At 40.7% G+C, this 22790-nt stretch overlaps 1 protein-coding gene across 1 annotated transcript in view; it reads left to right on the forward strand.

Moving 5' to 3' along the window:
• The window catches only part of RNPEPL1 (arginyl aminopeptidase like 1), a 20961-nt gene extending 1109 nt beyond the window's left edge, over positions 1 to 19852 (forward strand). The window contains exons 2-12 of the mRNA XM_026854975.1: positions 232 to 292; positions 6335 to 6475; positions 7141 to 7292; positions 7729 to 7845; positions 9012 to 9247; positions 11431 to 11544; positions 12592 to 12704; positions 13655 to 13763; positions 15218 to 15445; positions 15732 to 15874; positions 16553 to 19852. Coding sequence (XP_026710776.1) covers positions 232 to 292; positions 6335 to 6475; positions 7141 to 7292; positions 7729 to 7845; positions 9012 to 9247; positions 11431 to 11544; positions 12592 to 12704; positions 13655 to 13763; positions 15218 to 15445; positions 15732 to 15874; positions 16553 to 16825 — 1687 coding nt within the window. The 3' untranslated portion in view covers positions 16826 to 19852. The remainder of the gene's footprint in view (positions 1 to 231; positions 293 to 6334; positions 6476 to 7140; positions 7293 to 7728; positions 7846 to 9011; positions 9248 to 11430; positions 11545 to 12591; positions 12705 to 13654; positions 13764 to 15217; positions 15446 to 15731; positions 15875 to 16552) is intronic.
• Positions 19853 to 22790: the final 2938 nt, after the last annotated feature.

Below are 22790 nucleotides of genomic sequence, written 5' to 3' on the forward strand. Positions count from 1 at the left end.
CAGGAGCCGGTGCCCTGCCCGCTGACCCCGGGCCCTGCCCGGTCCCACGCCACGCTCAGCAGTGATGCTCGTACCGACCCAGCCGCCCCCCTTCCTTCCTTCCCCCATCGCCGTGGCCCCCAAGAGTATTCATCCCCCATCGCGATAGTCATTTTAGAGTTTTTTCATCCTTTAAGAGCATTGCAGTTCTTGGCGAGGAGCGTGAAAATTTAAAAACTCCTGCCTCGACAGAATTCTTCGGGACAAGTTACGTAATCCGCAAATACAGGAGTTTCCCAGTGGGTTTTGCCAGGTGCTTACAAAATCGGGCCTTGTGTACCTAGGCTGGTGTTCCAACGAGCCGTGGGCAGGAGTTTAGAGAAGAGCAGGGGCAGATTCCACGTACTTCTGCAAGTTACCTGCTGGAAAAGAAGGATGAGAAATGCCCCCAAACACTCATTTCGATGTGGCTATAGGGGGTGCTTCCGTATCTGTGTGGATTAGCTTTTTTCAGTAATCAGATGCTTTGTAAATTGTCACTTCTTTTAAACTCCCCAGTATTTAGAAGCACTTTGTTTCTGGCCTTTTAGGTGCTGTCTAGCAGATCCAGTGTTTTGGAGAAGTTAGGATGGTGAAAATATAAAGTTATCAACTGGAACAGCATTCTTTTTGTTACTGTATACTCTGTTCAGGTTGGGAATTAAACTAACATGACTTTCATCACGTGGTTTATGAATCTATTTGCAAAAGGAATGTTTTTTTGAGAGTCTTGTGACTTCGATGCCTCTGCTTTGCCTTGTGGAATTGACTCAGCCTGCTGGTTTGGTGTTGCCGTTACATTGGTCAAAACCAGTAAATGTGTGGATCTATTTGACTATTACAATGTATTTAGCGAGAGCAGGAACTGAATGTAACAGTTTCATGCAAAATAACCCAATAGCAAGTATATACTAGGCCTTTCATTATGAAAGGAAAGTGTTGCTGAAAAGGAGGAGTTTGCTGGATCTTTTTCTATCTGATTTTAATACTACACTGAAGCTCACGAAAGAAACTTTATCCTCAGAATGACCTGGATAGTCTTAATACGTTGGCTTACTTAGAATAGCGAGTTCCCCATGAAGATTTTATTGGCAGAAGTTTCCTTTTGTTATAAGGTGACCTTTTAACATGTTGGTCCTTCCCTAGAAGTGCAAAAATGAGGTGAAATTCTGGCACTTTTAAAATTCAGATCCACTTGTAAGTGAGGATATTGTTTCTTTTTACCTCCAGAACTCTAGGTCTTAATATTTCCTTGTATATTGCTGAAGTTTTTCTGCACTGAAGAGGTATGTGGAAGATATCTTTCAGGGCCCATAGTGTGTTCAGAAGATTCTGTTCTTTATTTTTTATTTCAAGATCTGATGAAGAAACTTGTTTTTGTTGTCTGCTCTGTTTATGGTGAGAAGGCTTTAGAGCTAATTTGGTGTTGCTGTGTGCTCTATAATCATTCTCAGCCCGGCTGAGCCATACCTTCTGAAGTTCACGATAACATACTTTCCTCCTCTTGAACAAATTGTTTTATTTTAGGTGAGCCTGTGCTTTCTCCGGGGTTTTGCCAGCCCTGTTGCCAAAGGGACAGACTGTCCTGCTGTGTCTGTGGAGAAATGATCTGAGATGTAATGGAATCCGATCTGAGGCTCGGCTTTAGAAATGACCTGAAAACCACTGGAAAGTGCAGGACACAGATTGATGTGATGTTCATTTAGTCTCACCTTGCATTAACGTGTGGCCTCCGTGGCCCTGCATACAATCCAGTGTGAATGTTATGTATTTGAGGATGCTGAGAGCAGAGCATTTTTTCCATTCCCTCTGTCTCGCTTCCCTTGGATTGGACTTGAACTAGCTCTTCTTCATCTTGTCTTTTGAAGTCTTTATTGTGCCTTTAATGGCATGTACAGCTTTAGTTGAAATGAAGCTGCAAGGACTAGTGTCAAAAGATTATTGATGGTTACTGTGTCAGGGGCATGCGCTGCCCTTTTCAAGCGATACTGAAAAGTAGAAGCAGGCGTGCTCACTGACATAAATTGTACCACGTTTCCTCACTCGCTATTGTAGATTTTGGCTGACAAAATATTTGTCCTCGAGTAGCACCTGTTCAAGCTCTTCATGTTCAGCACGCTGAACTATTTTTTTTGGATCCAAAGTCATTTCGTGCTATTGTAGTGCTATCTTGTCATTGCTGTTTTTCAGCCTAGCGTTGCATTTTAATAGGGATGAGTAACACACACGTGTATAAGGGTCAACTGCTTTATACTTGTGTCTAGTACGTTTCCTTGTGGTCCTTTTTCTCTGCGTAGGAGAAGCAGTTTACAGTGTTAGACCTCTCTTTTCTAAAAGTTTTGTTTTCTTTGACCTTTCTCTGAATATAATCTTTTTAGGTCAGAGTTTACTTTCTGTGGGACCTATAAAACAGTAAATTCATGTTACGGTGCAGCATGGCTGTGTTGGCAGTAAGATCATCAGTGGAGATAGTAGTGTGTTTAAAATTGGAAACCTGTTGCCTTGATATACTTGGTTTGAACCATCTGGATATGTAATTTGACTGTCCCATTATTTCTTGTGTGGAGGAAGGAGCCAAGATCTTTGGTTGTTTGATGGACATTGAGAGACAGCTGAGAGATTAAATCTGCCTTTCACAGAGCATTCCAGATCCCTGTGCTGTTAGGAAACCATATGCTTGGTACATCATTCGTTCGCATCAGAAGCAAGGCTGTCATAAACACTGTGCATCTCTCATGGTGTGGGCTGAAGGCACACACTGATCAGGTGTGTCAGTGACAGTAGTTCTGCTCTTCCTCCCCTTCTTTTCCCTCACCGCTTACTTCTTGGTCCTACAAATACTTATTCATAAGATTTTTTTTTTTTTTTTTTTTTTTCCCCGTGGAGAGAAAAATCTACATCAGTCTCTTGCCCACTATGTCACACCTCTGACTTGGCAGTGCCCATCTTAACACCGGTGCTATTTTCTTCCCATGACAACCTTAAATGCAAACCCTGCTCTGTGTTCTGGTATACAAAATGATAGCATTTCCTCATCTTTGGGATTTAGCAAAAAGACCAGCCCTTTTTGCAGTGCTGGGAACTTCCCCATTGTTCCATTAGTTTTGTCCTGATTCCTCAGTCCTCTCTTAGGGTGACTTGCTGTCCAGGTGTGCCTTGCTCCTGTCACATCCTGTGCATCTCAGATGTGTGGTTACTCAGATGTGTCATCAGATGGAGCGGCTTGTTGTTTGTCAAGAACAGAAACTGTGACATTGCAGCTCTTCTCAGGAGCCTCATCAATAATGCAGGTAGAAGCACGGAGAGATTTAAAATTGAAAGAGGATTAGCTAATTGCCTTTGCCATTTACCAGATTTGGGTAAAAGATTATAATCTAAATCAATAAAAATGATACTCTTGGCAGGTGCCTTATAAAGTGTGAGCTTCTTTGAAGTATGTGGACAGGGGGAAACCTGGGCTGCCCAAAGCCTCTGTTTAGCAGAGGGACTAAGCAGCAGGGGTTTTTTACTTAAAATGCATCATAGAACAGCTTTAATGTGTGAAGCAGCTCTCCCATATACATGAAAAACTAAATAAAAGTATGAGATTTATAATGATGTCATGTATATTTCTGAATTGGAACAAGGGAGGGATTTGGTTGTAGGGTAGATGATAGAGCGCCAAATACTGCTCTGTCCCTATGTACTGCTTCACCCCCTGCCCCAGCAGAACCCTGCTCCTTGCACTCCTTTCTGGGATGCTACTTATACTCATTTTCCCTAGTCCATAGTCCTGCCTCTGTCCGGCAGCATAGACTAGTCTATTTATATTACAGATCTATTTATATTGTTTCAGGATAACTTTCATCATTGTTCCAAGTGCATCTGGAAAGAGAGACAGAGGATTGCCATGTAGCTGTAGATGTTAGGAAACAGGGGAAAAAAATACTTCATCCTCTGCAAATGTTTTCCCTTTGGCCTGTGGGGTTGGTGCTTCATTTAACTTCAACCGAATGTCAAATAAAGGGGGATTGGTTGAAAAGAAATTGTTCTTAGTATATGAAGTTGCTTGTAAACAAGAATCAGCTTCTCAGTTCCCTTTTGCTTCCTGCATATGTTTTCTTCCTGTGCTGGTCGGGGACAACTTCCCCTTATCTCTTTGCTCTAAAGACTTTGTCTGTCAACCCTTCTTCCTTCCTACTGTAGTGTTGCAACTTCGGTCTGGTGGTATCTTATCTCTGTGTTTTCTTTGTTAGCCTTTTCTGTCTCTCCAAAAGCAAAGGAAAGAGAACCTTTTGAAGGTGAGTCTCTTCATTAGGGCCAATGATAACAGATCTTATGTCAGACTTTTTGTGTTACAAGCACAAAGCTGCTGATCAGAGGAGTGGTTTTGAAAGTTGGCATTGGGGCAGATCTTAAAAAAATTTCTGAGTCTCCTTCCTGGATCATTAGAAAACTACTACCCCGGATTAAAACATAGCACTTGCATTTTTATATGAATGTGTGTTCTGGGCAGAAGCTATTTAGTTTCAAACTGTGGGTTTTAATGAGATGTGTGTCCCTAGATGCCTTCTGGAATAGTTGTCTCCAGTTCCACAATGTCACATCGCAGAGACAATATTCATTCCAGTGAAACGTAGGTATCCATGGAGTGGAAATCTTTAGCTGTGTATTTCACATCAGCTGTGACCTAGGGATTTGGCTGAAATGCAGCACGTGGATTTTGAATAGCTGCATAGCCTTAGCCCTCATGGTGTAAGTGAGGCAAGGTTCGTCAGAAGTCACATTTTAAGTGTGTTTCTGGTCCAACAGGCTTGAAACAGAAGAGGGTAATCTTAAAAAAAAATTAAAGAATGCTGCTCTGAGATTAATTTTACTTCCAGATAAGGGCTTTTAATTTTGTAACACCTCCCACCTAAAAAAAAAAACCATTTGCCAGTGGAAGTTGGAACTTTTATATGGATAACTGAAAGGTGCTGACATTGTTTCCTTTCCTTCACTGATCCCCAGGGATGCTGCTGAAGTGGATGATTTGGGAGATGAGCACACTGGCGTCTGAGGAAAAGGGTCTAAAGGCAAGGGAAGCAGACAGCAAATCTTAATTTTATAGGACAGAGGAAGAGAGAGAAAACTTTGACTTCCGGAACAGAGAGGTTAATTAGGAGGCAGAATTGTAACATGTTAAAATGAGAGCAGGCATAGTAGCTGGGTTTCTCTTCTGTATTTCATTGCTTTCTCTTGAGGACCAAAACTGAACCAGTGTCTGCACTAACTGCTATTCCCTGAATTCAGATTTATTGGTTGCTTTGATCTAAGAATTCAGCAGACTCAGAAGTTTTATTCCTTGTGCTTGACTGTTCCCAAGACATCCAGTGGTTCTAACTTTATTGCAAGTTGCACAATATTTGATATTTTCCATAAAAGTTCAGCTCTAGAGTTCTAGGATTACAAGAAAATCCTTATTTAAAATTGTTCCTACACTTCAGAGTTGGAGGCAGGGATCATGTGAAAACATAAACATTATACTTGAAACAGAAAAACCAAAAAGGCAAATAACCGCACTTTTTTCATATTATTCTTAATCTGTTCTAATTATTTTCTGAGGGTCTGACTCCTGATTTATTTACTGTTTGATACTGAAAATTGACAGGCTCGGTGGTGTTTTTTGTTGGTTTTCTTTTTTTTTGTGACCACCCAGAGTCTCCTTATCCGCTCCATAAAAAGAGGCCTCCAGTGTCATTGACCAGATGTTTCTTACATATACTGACTTTTCCGCATAGTGTCAAAATGTTTGATGCCTCAGCCAACAGGGCACTGTCAGGGTCAGAGATAATGTTGTGTACACTGTTCAGCCTCAGGGTTCTTTGGTTTGTGGGCTTGGGTTTGTTTTGTTTTTTTTAGTTTTTTTCCAGCTTGCATTACCTGACCCCCACTACTCCTGTTCATGCTGAATTAAAAACATGAAGATATTCAGAGTATTCCCTCTGAAAAAAAAAAAAAAAGATTGTGTGGATGTTTGTTACAGACTTGTTATTAGCCAAGCAAATTGATAAAACCAAAATAGCAAGTGGCTAGAAGACACTATGTTGTGTGGCACCACTCCATGTTCAGGCAGTAAGAAATTACTCTGAGTATTCACGGCAAATAAACAGGAGTAGAAACATACATTGTTAGAAATGGAAACGTGCCCTGTGCCAGGAATTCATCTGGGGACCCAAACAGCTGAGGTGTTTCTTCTCCCCACCATCCTCTTGATTTCAGGTTTTATTTTTTTGGCAGTTGCTCCTCGTGATTGTGTCCCTTTCCCTCACCTCTTCTTCACATAATGTTTCAACAGATCTGGTGGCTGGATCCAGAACTGACGTATGGCAATGCCAAGCCATTTGTCTTCACGCAGGGCCACTCAGTGTGCAACCGGTCCTTCTTCCCCTGCTTTGACACACCAGCAGTGAAATGCACCTATTCAGCTACCGTCAAGGCAAGTAACCGAATGGCTATAAATGGCTCGTGGAGCACTTAGCTGCTGTTAGCTTGTGAAAGCATAGTTTCATTGTGTATGTCGATATGATATAAAATATTAATGGTGACATTTAGTGTTATAAAAAAACACTGGATTTTTTTAGATCCCATTCTGGTTCTTGGGCCAGAATCAGGGTTACGGCCACAAAGGCAACTCTGCTGCCTACTGTGCTTGGGTCTTGCCTTCCTCGTACTCAATGCTGAAAGAGTAACCATGAAATGGATAATATGAATCTGGCCGGTCACTTGCAGTAGTGGTTATTGATGATAATACTCAACTGTATTTTATCAATTCTTGAAAGGAAAACCCTGAAGTTTTATGAAAGCAGCATCAAATCATAATGTGTTTTGTGTAGATGAAATAATTTGATAGGTGGGCACTTTTGGGGCAGCTGGCATAAGAACCCACTCAATATAGGAGGAGTAGTGGTTTTGGTTGGTATGTTTTCACAGGCTGGGTGGATTGTGGTGTAAAAACCTCACAGAAATCTTACATTTTGTTATCTAAATGATTGGTTTTAATGTCCATCCTCAGGCATAGATGAAAAAGCCCAGAGGTTCTGTGGTGTAGTCATTCAGCTGTGATCATCTAGTGAGTTGATGCATATGATGTTGGTCTTCCAGGCTCCAGCAGGCATACAGGTGTTGATGAGTGCCACCCAAAGTACCTATTTAGAAGAGGAAGGTGTTTATCAATTTTACATGGAATATCCCGTTCCTGCCTACCTAGTGGCCCTGGTGGCAGGAGACCTTATACATGCAGACATAGGTCCAAGGTAAGATTTGCAGTGAGCTGATTCTGCTTTTTGTGTCTCTGTACAGTGCTTCATGTTGTAAGTAGTAAATATATTGAGTCATTGATAAGGGAGCAGTTGGGACCATGAGCTGTGAGCATTTAGAAAGTTGGAGGTATAGTTGGGTGTAGAGAAATTCATGGTATTGCACTGGCAAAGATAGTTTTCTCTTTTAAAAGTCTTGCTTCTTGTCCCCTGCAGTCATTACAGCTACTTGTCTCATTGCCTTATTTCAGGGATCTTTGATTATCACTTGCCATGCATCCACAGAACGTTAGCCTAAAGAAGGCCTGAGTCTGATGTCAGACCTCGTAGCACTATTACCGTACATGGAAGTGTGGTGAGAAGTCAGGCTATTTTTTCTAAGAGATAATTCAGTTTGCTGAAGTATCACCTGATGTTTTCTGTTTTCTGACAGGAGCAGAGTGTGGGCAGAGCCTTGCCTGCTGCCAACAGCCATCAGCAAGCTTTCTGGCATTGTTGAGCGCTGGTTGACTGCTGCAGAGAGTCTGTATGGCCCATATATATGGGGAAGGTGGGTTTAATAAGTCTCTCAGGAATGTGTAGTGTGAACAAAATAAAGCAATCTCAAGAAATTATCATGCTTTCTCCCCGTGCTAGTAATAGCAGGACAAATGAGCCTCTCAGTGGCAGCACTGTAGTAGTTGGAAACAAACTGGAGTTTTGTCTCTGCAAGTGGCAGAGGGGACCATGGAGGCAAGTGATGTTTTGCCTGGTATGGTGGGCAGAACCCGAGCTTTCTAAACAGTGGATCTTCCTTGAGGAGTGAAGGTTTTTCATACTACAGTGTTTTGTGATGCAAGTCCAACACTGGGCTGGGCACCATTTAAAATGTATGGCAGGTTCTTTTTGATTTATCTTATTTTTACATATGGTACTTGACATATGATATATTTATTGTGGTATGCCTGAGGATGATGAAAATATGTTTCAGTACAGACTCACTGAGAGTCTTACTCCCTGAAAACACCATTAATAGTTTCTGAAGTTAAGCTTGACTATGTATTAAAAGAGAATGGTTTTGAGAGAATGCTTTCATTCTTTAGATGGGAGAAAGTGTTTACAAAGACTTCCCATGTTTCTTTGCTAAAGGTAAGTAGGAAGATTGTGTTGTTGTTGTTAACTTTAAAAAAATGTTGCTTGAAATAATCTGAGAACACAGCCCAGTGTACCAGTGCTGATCACTGGTGGAGAAATTTAGAAACCAAAACAAGTAGTATTGATACATTCTGAAGCAGACAAGTAATTTTACTGACACTGCAGGTACACCTGATCAATCATTTGACAGCTTCCCAGCCTCACTTTTTTCCTGGGTACTCAACGCCGTGTATGTGGTAGTGTATGTAAACTTAGTGCTTTTGGCTCCCAGATAAAAAACTTGTGATGACTTTGTGTGTGTGAAGGGAGCATGATGCTTCTGGGAAGTGCTGGATCTGCTGCACGTAAAAAGACTGTCTGGTCTTTATGTCCAAACATGAGCAGATCCTTGGCTAACAGAATAAACTCTGTGATCCTCTGATCAGAAAAAATTGGGCACCACTGGTCTAGAAAGTTTGTTCCTGAAGTCACAAAAAAGTTTCAGAAGAGTCTTCCCTAAGAAAAGAAAAAGTGACTCTGTGTGTCTTTTAAAATAGCTGTAATTTACCTATCTCCTCTCTTCTTCTCTCTCCCTAACTTTAGATATGACATTGTTTTTCTTCCTCCATCCTTCCCTATTGTTGCCATGGAAAACCCATGCCTGACCTTCATAATTTCTTCCATTCTGGAGAGCGATGAGTTCTTGATCATTGATGTCATTCATGAAGTTGCCCACAGCTGGTTTGGAAACGCAGTCACCAATGCTACATGGGAGGAGATGTGGCTGAGCGAGGGCCTAGCCACGTACGCGCAGCGCCGGATCACCACTGAGACCTACGGTAGAGCTGCGGTCATGTTTCTCCTTATGCTGTGTCTAACCAATAATTGAGAGTTGGCTGCATAGCTATTTGCCTTGGGAGCTCAGAAGTCTGTAGGGAACTGATTTTCTTATTTCTGGAACACCCATGACCCAAACTTTGCATTGAACATCTAGATGTTTAGAGTCAGATGTTGTCTTAGCTTTGGGTGGAATCCATACCTGATCGGATAATAGGGGCTTTGAGTGACATGTGTTAGCAGAGTGTTGAACTTTGGAACTGCTGTTGGGAACCAGGCAGGTGTTTGTATGTCAGAGCAAGGTAGGCAGAGGATGCTTCAGAGGAAGATGTAAGAATCTTTCATGGTTACACTGTGAAATAACTATTCTCTGAACAAGTGTCTTTTAATCTTGATCAGTTAGAAGCTACCTACTGTTGGAAAGAATGATGACAATAGCATTCAGGGGGGAAAAAAAGAAAGTACACATCTATGTAGCTGTCTGTTTATCTGCTTGAGGCTTCCAGTAGAATTATACAGCTCTGCCTTTGCTTCTATCGATGAATGACAGGTCAGTTGTGTGGTGCTAAGTAGTAAATCATTCCTATTGCTTTTCAGTTTAATTGGATTTTTATTGAAGTGAATAATGGGAACACACACTTCTCTAGTTTGTCCTGTTGTATTCTTAAAAGCCTGTACCATGTGTATTCTCACACGTCGGCTGTAAACAATCTTGGAAAAATTCCTGGAAATCTTGGCAGCAAGAGTGTTTAGAAGGATGCCTTTGTTTTTATTCATGTATGTTGTTTTTGGAGATGAGCTGATGATTATGAAGATTAGGGAAAGAAGTGCTCTGAGCATATATGGAGATATTGCAATGTTAATTATATATCTTTGAAAGCTGGTTTATGTTGAGTGGTTAGGACTGTTCTTAAGTCACGTTGTATTATATATGGCAATGATATGAATAGGTCAGAAGATAGTGACCTGTTCTCCATCTATCTGTCCGTCTGACGTATGACAAGGTACTTGCTGATTTTAGTCTTATTCTCTTGGAACAACTAGTTCTAAACTTCAAGAAGCAATTGTTCAGGAAACTAAGAAATGCCTTTCCCCATGCCATTCTTTAGTAAGCTCTTTTTGCATTCCATTTTGTTTCTAAGACAAACCTCTGATCTAAATCTTGCCATTTCTGATGTCATTTCTGGAGTGTCTTCTGCTGCTAATAAAAAGGCATCTTTGTAATGACATTGTTTACATAAATTGGAGTCCTTTGACTACCACACCTCTTGGATCTTGCTTAATTCTCCTCCCTTGTAGCTTGAAGTAATTGCCCTTAACACCAGCTATCCTGGTTCTTGCTTTCCTCTCTGAAGGACATCTGCCTCTTTCCCTGCCAGGTTCTATCTTTCCAAATATATTCTGTTTCTTAATTCACATTTTTCTTATATCAGATTCTTGTGTATGTACATCAAGACTGATATTTTATCTATGCAACAAGCCCTATTGTTGTAGACTTATCAAAGAATTCTCTTGAATTGCCAGTGTAATGCAGCTAGTTTGGCTTGAAAGCATGGAGTGCTCTACGCTGCAGTTAGATAGAAGAGAAAGTAGCCTACCCAGTCACAGATCTAAAGAAGTCCTAATGAGCAAAAAAGTGAAACCTGTATGATGCAATATAGGTAGGATGCTAATAAAGAGTAGAAAAAATCCACAGGATCTGTAACATACCAGCTAAATCTAATCCTTTTCTGTTTCCACCCAAGAGGTGACATCTGCTTAGTAGTATCTTGGCACTGAATATGGGATCGTGTGTCTACTGTTCTACCAGTGACATTACTTTTTTATAGCACTTGAATCCTCTGTGAAAGTTACCTGTACAATACTTATTGCTGCTCTCCTTATCTTGCAAGAACTGATGTGATCATGTCAAGGATGTAAACTTTAGCATAGTTTTCTTGCTGCTTTGTCTTTCAGTTCAGACTGCTGCATAATCAGAGTGAGTAAATGCACTGATTTAGGTTCTGACTTCCATTGGAAGGATTTTTTTGCACTCATGTTTCTCTGCTATTATATTAATGCGATTCTGTCTTGCTATTGTGTCTTTTGCTCTTCCAGTAGCTTTTATTTTGTAGCTGCTAGTTCTGCATGGGTCAGGTTTGGCTAGTTATTTTCCCACAACTAAATAAGTTTGTTTCTGGGGTAGGAGCTGCCTTCACATGTTTGGAAACTGCATTCCGTCTTGATGCTCTCCACAGACAGATGAAGCTTCTTGGAGAAGATAACCCGGTCAGCAAGCTTCAGGTTAAACTGGAGCCAGGTATTGCTTTTGGCTGAAGCTGCTGTACACAAAACATCTGTATATCGATGCTGGAATAGAGACCAAAAAAGACTAATTTTTATGTATACGTTATAAAAGAAAGAAAAAAGAAATACTGGTTTGTAAGCCAGACTAAAAATAATAAATAAGGAAACTTGCCTTGAAGTTTTCTTCAAAGGTGGCTAACTCACCCTTATAAATATTGTTCTGTTTAAGAACAGAGCAGACTCACTGAGTAGTAACAGAGTGTGAAAAACTGCCTTGAAAGCTGTGTGGTTTTGAGCTACTGAATATGTAAAATAAAGTAGTTCATAATGAAAATATTCAGAAGCATCATATAAAATCCTATGCTATTAAATGTTCATTTTTTATGTGTCCGTGTAAGAACTGCATGTATACACAAGCATACAGATAAACCTATGTACTTACTCTCCTGTTGAGTGAGGTATGCAGAGGCTGTTTGGTTATTCCCTGAGCCAGATGCACATCCGCACTCCAGCATCACCTATCTCCTTCACTGATAGTTCTTTATCAGTAGTCACCATTGGAGGTGTGAAGCAGTCGTCAATCTAGATGATATTTCAAGCAACCTAAAATGCAAGTGGAGATGTTATTGAAACCAAATGGAAAGCATGTATTGGAAGCCTCAAAAAAGGAACAAGTAGTGATCACCTTACATTGAGATCTTTAAAAATTTGTGGTATGGTCATGCCCTGAATTTGACACTGAAAAAAAATAAACCCAAAGCCAGTTTGTCTTCAAATTCCAGGTGTGTTTTCAGTGACTTTTAATTTAAAGTGACTTGTTCCATTGGCATTGAATACTTTGCTTACAATGATTGATTTAAAAAAAAATATTTATTTTTCAACCTGCATTTGGACTGCTTCCATTTCATTTACTGAAGTAAACTGAATGTACTGACATTGTTTTATTTTTAAGTCACTACATCTCAACTCACTGATCTCTAAGGGTTCTGTATACTTGGAAGGGTTGGAAGTTAGTGTCCTCATTAGAGTGCCTTATAATATTGTTGTCTTCTCCTTTCAGGTGTAAATCCTAGTAATTTAATGAACCTCTTTACCTATGAGAAAGGCTACTGCTTTGTTTACTACCTGTCCCAGCTCTGTGGTGACCCAAGACACTTTGACTCCTTTCTAAGAGTGAGTGAGAATAAACATGTGTTTCTCTTGAGGTTTAGAGGTGATTTTTTTCTTTTTTTCCCCCAGGTTTTATCACTGTGGTTAATTGATAGGGGTAAAGTTGAATACAAGTGCATCTGAGGTGGAAGAATGGTGTGGGCCTGTCTTGTCAACCTAGATGATTCTTTCTACAAGATTTTTCTTAAGTGAATGTGCTCATCCTCTCATTTCAGATTCTGAGCTTAGGTGCCAAATACAAAGTAGCAGTATATTTTTGGTCCCTCTTGTTCTGTGCCACAAATAATTAGAAGGCTGTTCCAGCATAGATTGTGACTGGAATGATGTGACTTTATTCACTACTAAAAAGTATTTGCTTATGGTTTTTTAGCCAGAGTGACGAAGGGCATGGTTTCCTATGTTGGGGCAGGTTTGGTGCCTTGGAGCACATCTGCAAAACCTATAGAAAATTATGTCAGCTATTGACTTGTTTTTGAAAAGTGACACAACTCATTGCTTATTTTTTTCCTTTATGGATGTTTTTCATCTCCTGTTCCCATCCATCCCTCATTCTATCTTTATCTTTAGATCTGTAAGTATGATTTTAGTCCATAATCTATCAGTGAATCATACAGTGGCCAGCTGTGTTCTGACTTTCCACTAGTATCAAGTATGAGGAAACCTTCCTGCCCTTGATATGTTAATGTATCCATGATCTCTATCATCAGAAAAAAATGCTCTACTCAGCTGTCAATGTATCTGCAGCTATTAAATTTTTTTCTTGTTATGGTGCTTTCCTCATCTGGGGGAAGGAGGGAGAATATTTATCTTGCTTTTTTTCTTTTTTTAAACCTTCCAAATGTTTGCTCTCACTCTTCCATCTCTATCTTTTTTTTAATCTTCATGCAGTGGTTTTATACTGAAAGGAAGCTGTCTTTCTCCTAACCATAACTTATTATTTTTTACTGTTTCAGGCCTACATTGAGAAGTACAAATTTACCAGTGTTGTGGCTCAAGATCTTCTGGATTCCTTCCTGAATTTTTTTCCAGAGCTGAAAGAGCAATGTGTTGAGAGCAAAGCAGGTAGGAAACATACTTGGTTAACTGTAAACACTGTAGAAAATCTGGATGATAAATTTTGTGCTTGGCTTGGAGAATGCATAAGAAAATGTTAAGGCAAACAAAACCCTTTGGCAACAGGCATATGTTTGTGATAGAAATGGTTGTGGTAATTTATTGTTACTGCCTCTATGTCGGGGAACGAGAACATCTTAAATTTCTGACAGTTTTTGCATTAAGTGGCTGAGTGGCCCTCAGTTAACTTTCTCATTAACTTGTCTTTCACACTGCAGACAGAATGATCAGTGCATGTGAGATTTACACATGCTCAAGTGCAAGGAAAAGGTGAACACACTTGGAAATTTCATCTATTTTAATTACAGAAAACATGCTTTGAGAACTGTAATTTTTTCCCAAGGTCCCATCCATGCATATAAAATCTCTTCCATAATGTTTCACTCTCCTTTATATCCCCTATTTATAGCTGCTGGTGGATTTATGAAAGGTCTGTAATCTACTAGGTGCTTATTAGCCCACTTGCTTAAAGAAGTGAGACTAATGTTGTCCTGCCATGTGTCCATTCTTGCAAGTAATTATTGAACCCATTGATCAGTTTAAACCAGACTGGCAGTGGAGTACAGCTCTTCAGGATACTAGGTTCCTACAGGCTTTGTGGAAACTGCCAGTGGATAGATGTAGGTGAATGGGCCTACTGTAGGAAAAGTGGCCCCGTGAGCTCAGCAGTTGTGTTTTATTTGGCTCACTGGCTGGCTAATGAGTTAACCACAGCACGTGCTAACTTTTGCCTGGCTAATATTCAGAGGATGCAGGAGAGAGGAGTTTAAAGGTAGATGGTGTGGAACAAGAAGTATTGCCAAGGGTTAGGAAAGTGCTGAGGTGGTAATCGGGAGCTCTGTTGGAAACCAGGCTCTGCTAACTCTGCTGCTGTTGGAGAAACATTTTTGTTTTGTTTTTGTTATTGATTGTATAAATAAATTTTAAATTGCTTGTTTTTGCAGTGGGTAGGAGGCATTTAGTTAGCACTTGCCTCTTTTTTTTTTTTTAAATTTTATGAAGCAGATTTTCCCCATATTCTTCAGTCTTCCTCAAAATTAAGAGAAAGAGAAATGCATGCATGAAAAAATCATATATTAAACACGGTTTGGTCATAGATACTTGTTAGCCTGGCTGTCTTAAGAACATATGTGTTACTTGTATTTACTCACTGTAATGCTGAGTTCTAGAAAACTCATGGTTAGATCTGGAGAGGTGGTGCTGGCACTCTTCCAGGTGTAGCACAGGCTGGCCCAATGAGACTGCTGAGACTGCTGAGACTTTATGCCACTGTAACTATAGGTTGGTCTGATTTGCTATTGTTAGAACCTCTCTTAACTGTGCTAGAAGCAGTCCTGAACCTTGAGGCAGCCAAGCCACCTGCAGAGACTCCTGCTCGACATTTTTGGTGCTCCTCATTCCAGGACTGGAGTTTGAACGTTGGCTCAATGCTACAGGACCTCCGTTAGCTGAGCCAGACTTATCTCAGGGATCCAGTCTGACCAGACCAGTGGAGACACTCTTCAAACTCTGGACCACAGAGCCTCTGGACTCTGTTGCTGCTGCCAGCAGTGCTGACCTCACTAAATGGAGAACGTTCCAAACCGTGCTTTTCTTGGATAGATTGCTGGATGGGTCACCACTGCCACATGGTGAGTACTCTATCAGGATAGTAGAAAAGTATTCCTCGAATAATTAGTTGAATTTTAAAGAGCCCTACCCCTCGTGGACCTTATCATTCACGTAAAGTCAGGTTGGATAGGGCTTTGAGCAATGTGGCATAGTGAAAGATGTCCCTGTGCGTGGCAGGGGGGCTGAACTAGATGATCTTCAAAAGTCCTTTCCAACCCAAACCATTTATGATTCGTTATTCTCTGATGACCCACGAACTTGACAAAATAGGTCACAGTTCTTTCTCTGTGTATGTGCTCTCTTCAGAGGTGATAAAAAAGCTTTCGGAATGTTACTCCTCTCAGCTGGACTCCATGAATGCAGAAATCCGTATTCGCTGGCTGCAGATTGTAGTCCGAAATGACTATTATCCAGACCTTTACAAAGTCCGTCGCTTCTTGGAAAACCAGGTACTAACTGCTGGATTAAAATCACTGCACCTCTCAGTGCATGAGACATGTGCATGAGACATGCGACGTGAAAGACCTTGGAACTTCTGCTTCCTGGCCAAGTGTAGCCCAGGTGTGTTGCGAAGGGGCTGAGCATGGCTCACCTGCTAGCGGGTGGGGAGGAATGGGCAGATGTAATTTGAAATGCCTACAGATAGTCTCTGCTTTTCTAGCCTACCTCAATACCCTTGTCCCAGCTCTGCCCAGTGCATTTTTTGTGTTGCTTTGTAGCAGCCCTGGCTTTTTCAGACCAGAGATTTTCACACTACTAAATCATGTGATTGAATATTTTCACTTCAAGCAAGGCTACGGCTCATCAAATTTTGTTCAGTAGATTTTATTGTGCAGGAGCAAAAGGTTAATGCATGTGTTTGCTGTGGCCTCTTCTCCCTGGCCTTTTAAAAATAGTTCTGTTATTTGTGGAAGTAGTTCAGTCTTAGAGAGCAAGTGTTTTTTTTAATTATCATTCATAAAAGTCTTTGCATTAAGCTTGTTTAGAATAGACTCAGCTGTCTTTTGAAGAAACGTGTTGCTTGTCTCCAGCCTGAAGTCATTCAGGGCTGTTGGAGTGTAGCTGTAGAAGAGCTGAACCTCTTGTCTTTTACTGAAGTGATATTATCCAGTTTTCCTTTTTTGCAGATGTCTCGGATGTACACAATTCCACTTTATGAGGACCTTTGCACTGGCACCCTCAAGTCTTTCGCCTTAGAAATTTTTTACCAGACCCAAAACCAGCTGCATCCCAATTTGCGGAAAACCATCCAACAGATCTTATCACAGGGCTTGAATCCACTTCCTGCCATAGACACTACAGCGGTCACTACAGACACACCAGCAATGGTGCTTGAGGACAAAGTCTCAGAGGCCACAAATGGTGCCATTTCACTCAGGGATGTAAATGTGTCTGCTTAGATCACCAGCTCATGCCAGCCATGAAGCTTGAAAATGGGGACAGGAACAGAGGAAAGATACCAAGTGTCACCTCCTTTCCCTCAGCCCTGCAGCTCCAGTGTGTTGTTGTAACTGGATTTATCTCCCAAAACACAAAACAAATGTGCCTTCAAGTATCCAGCGTGTGACACTGCCAGAATTCAGAGATCTCCTTCAGCTGTGGGATGGATATTTTAATTCAGTTTATGCTGGGCAGGGACTCCTGGGCAGTTGCTTCTCCATGAAAATTGGATAGTTCCCTTTCCTGAGGCTCTTCTGGATGGTTTCTCCAAGTTTTTTGGTTGGTGGTTTGGTTTGGGTTTTTTTTTGTCTGAGGCCACTGACTCATGTCCAACTTGCTGTGTGTATGTTGCTGGGGAGTGTATATGTGTCAAACTGCCATTATCCTGATATTGGGGCTGAAGTTCTGCAAAAGAGAGACTTGGGAGTTGTCAGTGGCAGCAAAACAGGTTTTCATGTTATGCTCCTTACTGTGACAGAGATATTGTGATTTGGGAGGTAGGGGACTAATGCTTAAATAATTAAGAAACTGATTTTAAATATCTCCTGTTCCCCCCTGCCCCCAGGTGGCTAAATAATAATAATGCTTTTTATATATATATAAATATATATATAAAAGAACAGGGAAACCTTATGATGAATTTGAAATCCTTTTGTAGTTAACCTTGCCCTCAGTTTTCCCTTTGCACTCAATGGGACAAGCAATAAAGAAATGTGTAGGCTTGAATTTTCAAAAAAGTTAAATGTAGGTGCCCAAGTGCCATCAGTTCTGGCACTAGCTGGATGCCTAAATCTTTAACTGTTTTGACAAGTCTAGCTGCAACCTTTGTTAGTGTGTTAGGATGTGTAGCATGTGTGTTTGTCAGATTGACTACGTGTCTTCTATTTTGTCCTTCTGGAAGAATTAACAGGACCTTTAATTTTTTTTTTTAAAGATCCCTAGCATATGTTGGTCCTGTAAATCAACTGTGGAAATATCCATGCTAGAATTTTACTGTCTTGAATAACATTTGCCTGCATAACAGATGCCCTGTCAGATGATAGTCTGAGGGATGCACCCTCTTTTTTGATGTGAAAGTTTTAAGCCCCGCTTTACCCGAGTCTATTTTCTGACTTATTGTGGTGGTAAGATGCCATTTCATTTACACAGCATGCTATTCTTCTTTATCACTGGCCAGGCATGCAAGATGAGGAGACATTCTCTTCAGTCTGTGCCGTTTGGTCTCAGGAAGCTGAGGCCAAAGCATTGTTGGGTATGACAGAGTCCAGGTGATGGTTCTTAGACTCTGTGCCACATTCTTTTTAACCTGTGGGTACCTGTGTGCCTCTCGGTGAGCTCCCACAAAGCATCTCTGAGCTGATGCATCACCAGGATAGAGGACTCGTTTGAATGAATGATGAAACATTTGGAAGAGGCTCAGCTAAAGGAGATGTGAGAAACTGCTATACACTTTGGGGCAAATTTTAGCCCTGCTATGGGGATCTACATAGCACAGCAAGAGAGAAAATTCGGGAGATTTTTTATTTTCACCAAAAGTATCTGTTTACACCCATGTGTGGATGGGGACTTAGGTGCTGTTACTGGATCTGCATTTTCTGGCTTTAAATTAATTTGGACTTCACCGTAGCCTTAGCCTGGGCTGAACTGGGATAAAGCAATAATAAACTCAGGCCTCTGTAGTGCTTCATTAATTTTCAAAATGGGCTGTCAGCACTATTGGGCTTCAGAACCCCAAGCTCTGCTCTTTGCTCCTGTATGGGATTATCTTTTTTGTTCTGTTTTGTTTTCCCAGAAAGGATGGAGAATGATGTGTTCTGTACAAATCTCTTTCTTTTTTATTTTTTATTCTATTGAAAGAGATTTGTGCAAGCTGACTTTCCACTTCCTAAGTTGCCAGTGTCAGTGCTGCGTCTCCTGGACCCCACTGCCAGCAGCGGCAGAGTGGCCAAGACCAGTAACCACTAGCATCTTTTGCAATCCTAGATCTCTGTTTTAACACATTTTATTTTGTGGGAGAATGTATGTGAACCCGGTGGGAATTTTTAATGTACATGGATGCCTTATGATGATTGTCAAATTAAACTAAGCTTTGTGACAAGTTTAGCCTTTTGGGCAGTTTTTCAGTGTCCCTGCTATAGACATGTGGAAGAGCTAACTTGGTACATTGTCTTTGTTTTGTCCTTTTCTGGAGTGTAGCATAGGGGGAGTTTGGAAGCTATTTAAAAGCTGCACAGCAAGAAGTTGGAGAGGTGGCAAAAGCAAATAATCAAAAGTAAATATTATCTATTGTTACTACAACTGACTGAAATTCATTGTATCAGCTGTGTGTTTGCATATCTGGGCATCAGAGCAGGGAAATGCTGGCTGAACCTAACAGACTGTTTCCTGATGAAGGAACGTGAGATCTAAGTTAGTGGTTCTGTTCTCATCTCTGCGGGGTCCCATCAGATGGCTGTTTTATAAGACTTGATCTTTGAAACGCAGAAGCAGAGCAAGATTTGTTGAAAGTATTCCATGCATCATCCTTCGGGTCCTTTTGCTCCTCCTGCGAGCAAGGATTGCCTTTTTATTTTGGAGAGACAAAAAACTGGCAGCAAGTTTGTGGAGATAAGCCTTCCTTTTGTTGACACAAAATAAATTAATGCTTCAGGCTACTTTTTGTCTTGATTTGTAGTAGACTTCATATTGACAGGCAAATTAGACTGAGATTAAATAGAAACTCTTTATTTGCCTTATCTTTGGTATGTTCATTTCTGATCTGTTAAAGTAAGATTAGTACAGCAAATTGGTTTTATTTAAGTAGATGCCAAGAGATAGGGTTATCTTCTTTATTTTGAAAGTGAAAGCTGTTACTTTATTTCATTGCAACCTTGAGCAGGGCAACATGGGATCTAGAAATATCACCTGTGGAAAAGCTCTGAATAGCCAAACCCTTTAATAAAATTGCATATTACTAAGTTAATTTTTTAACACTTTATAGCCACATTGTTAATTCTTGTTAGCTACATGTATTACTCTGTTAAGCTTGTATCTGTAATTTTGCTGCCCTGATACACTGCAACATCCTACCCATGCATTCCATTAACCAAGAGCAATTCTAGCAAGCATCCCAAACATTCTGATTTAACCAAAATTTTCTCATGTTCTTGCACTGCAGTGACCTTGGCCATTGCCTTTTTTGGATAACACAGGATCTTCTGTTCATCAATACTAAGCACATGTACAGCACAATTCACTTAAGTCAAGTACACTTCTTCAGGCTGTTTTCCCAATTTGTGTTTGTCCGAATATAAAACAACGCAATACAGCCAACACTTATAAATCCCATGACACTTGTTTTCACACTTTTTACCATAGATTGATAAAAGCCTAAAGTTGTTATGACCACAGTAGCAGAATTGGCCTATAAAAGAAACGGCAGTAGAAGCCACCATGTGAGATTTATCAAGCCACCATCCTCTGAGACGAAGAATTATTTTTCTCTTGGGAGGACCCAATTTAAATCCTACTGAATTTGGTGAAGCACCAGGTAAGTTGTTTTAGCTTTTGATTATATACATTCCTAACACTGCATACCCAATTTCTAGTTTGGATTTGTCTAGTTTCAGCTTCCAGCTCTAGAACCTACTGATTTGTTTGTGAAACATAAACTGCTTACTGTTACTAACCTCTTTCCCATGTAAGTACCTCTTAATGCTTAGAGAAAAAGATTGAGTTGTTTGGTCTCTTTCTGCAAGGTATGTCTTTCACACTTCATGTATTGCTTTAGCTCTGGGGTGGAGTATGATGTTTCAGCATCCTTTTAAAGTGGAAATTGCACACTGTTTCTCAAAAATTACCTCAAATGCTGCTGTGTATTACACACCAACTTAAAAAGAATTTTATATTAATATTGTGCATTTATTTTGTTTTTTCATAATTACAGTAGTAATTTGAGCACCAGTTACAGCATGTCTTACATGGACATGGCAACATTTTATAGGTAAAGGAGTGTAGAGAAAAGCTATTCCATACTCTGGAGGTGACTTTTCACTCTATACAGAGGGAGATGAGCTGGTTGCATTAAATGATTGAGTCCGTGTGAACACTTCCCCTCACTCCTCTATGTGCATGCACCTTCTGCACTGGAAAACTTGTCTTATACCTCCTTGATTTTTTTTTTTTGGTCAAGAGAATTAGGACATAGTGTGCTCTGTGCCCCACAAGGAAGGTCTTCTAATATACCAGAGACATGTCTCTCTCTAAAGTTTAAGAAATTGCATTAATGGGTTTTGCAAAGCACTGGGCCCTTTCCCACAAGCGCACTTCCTGAGATGCAGGGTCTTAAGTAAGAGTGGGAGGTGGTCGGAAAGGGTGGGAGATGGGGTATTCTTTATGCTCCTGTGATTGGTGGAAAGTGTCACAGGGATTAAGTCATCATAACTGGCTGACTTTCCGGGTGTCTGACCCTAGATGTATGACCTAGGGAAGCATCACTTTTGTGCATTGTTTTAATTTTGGTGTCTTATACCACCTTGTTCTCGTGTGCTGTGGTAGCCAGCATGGAAGTTTGAGGCTGTGCTCTGCCTCTGGCTGTGCCTGAGGTAACGAGGGAGATTTGTCAGGCACTGGGAGTCTTCCTCAGGGCAAGGCACTCTCTTTCTGGGAGAAGACTGAGTCTGTCTTTGCAGTAGCTGAAGACAGCACTGCAATACCAGGCTGCTTCTGGCTGGCGATGAAAACCATCAGACTTCTTCCATACAATGCTCTTCTGAGCATAAACCCTAAATACACCCTCCAAAATCGCCCTTAAGCAAAATGACATTCTGTGCTGTTCCTTTTGACAGAGCTCCGACCACTGTCAGCCTAGCAGTATTGCAGGGACTGAGCCTGTGCCTTCCTAAGCCTGATACCAGGATCCAAAGAATTAGAAGAGCTCCCCTGTGTAATTTAAACAACTTCTGTGTGTCAGAGTTTGCAGAAAAACACACACACACATGTTGGGCCTAACTACCACTGCTCAATTGCTTCTACCTGACTCCCTGTCCTTGAACCATCTAGAGTCGAAGACAAAAGAAAACATGGAGTTGATGAAACCCAAAACGTGGAAAACAATAATGAAAACATCAAATACTACGTGTCAAAGGACAGTCTTCATTCACATGGAAATGAGCTGGCTATTTAACTGGATGCAAATCCCTTTTAACTGTTTAAATTTCCACAGCAACTGCACTCAGCCTCTAGGTGTCTGTTTTCCTCTTTTACAAGGAAATACAAAGCACCTGTATAAAGTGCACTGAGAAACAGATTGACAAAAAGATAAGTGTCATTTTGTCATAATTCTTTTCAAGATTTACTGTCTAAATATATGTGTGTTTCTCTCTTCAGGAATAGTTTAATCCAGCAGGATTACCAAGAGGCAACAGAGAAAATTCTCTGCTGCTTTTGTTCCAAGGTATTTGGGGTTAATAGAAAAGAAACCCAAAACATTGCAAGCTGTATAATGAATGAATTTGCCCATTTCCAACTTTGCAGTGGGGCAAGGAAATCCTGTCAGGTATCTTAGAGACCAAGATAATGTCCATCTCTTTCCTGCTTCTAATAGCATAATAAATAAATATTGTTAGTGTTTCACTGTTCCAGGTTGGATCTACTATATTTACAGTTAGAGCTCAACATTCATACTGCTTTCTAGAATCTGTCCTTTAATGGAATTTATGCAGTTGTGATCTGTGATCACTGTTTCCTAAAGAAAGCAGCAAGGATGAAATCACACAAATGAAAGCCTCACTGTTCCTGAGACAGAGGCCTCTTTTTCTCCCTTTCCCTCCCCCAACAGACCTCTCCTGTGTCAGCTCACTTGCAGCCCATGCAGCTGCAGCTCTCTTGCATGAGCTGTAGACAAGAGGCATCCTTATTCTTACTGATGGCAATGTTTCCTTTGCT

Source organism: Athene cunicularia (assembly GCF_003259725.1).
Source record: "Athene cunicularia isolate RWA chromosome 9 unlocalized genomic scaffold, athCun1 chr9_part1, whole genome shotgun sequence".
Lineage (NCBI taxonomy): Eukaryota > Metazoa > Chordata > Aves > Strigiformes > Strigidae > Athene > Athene cunicularia.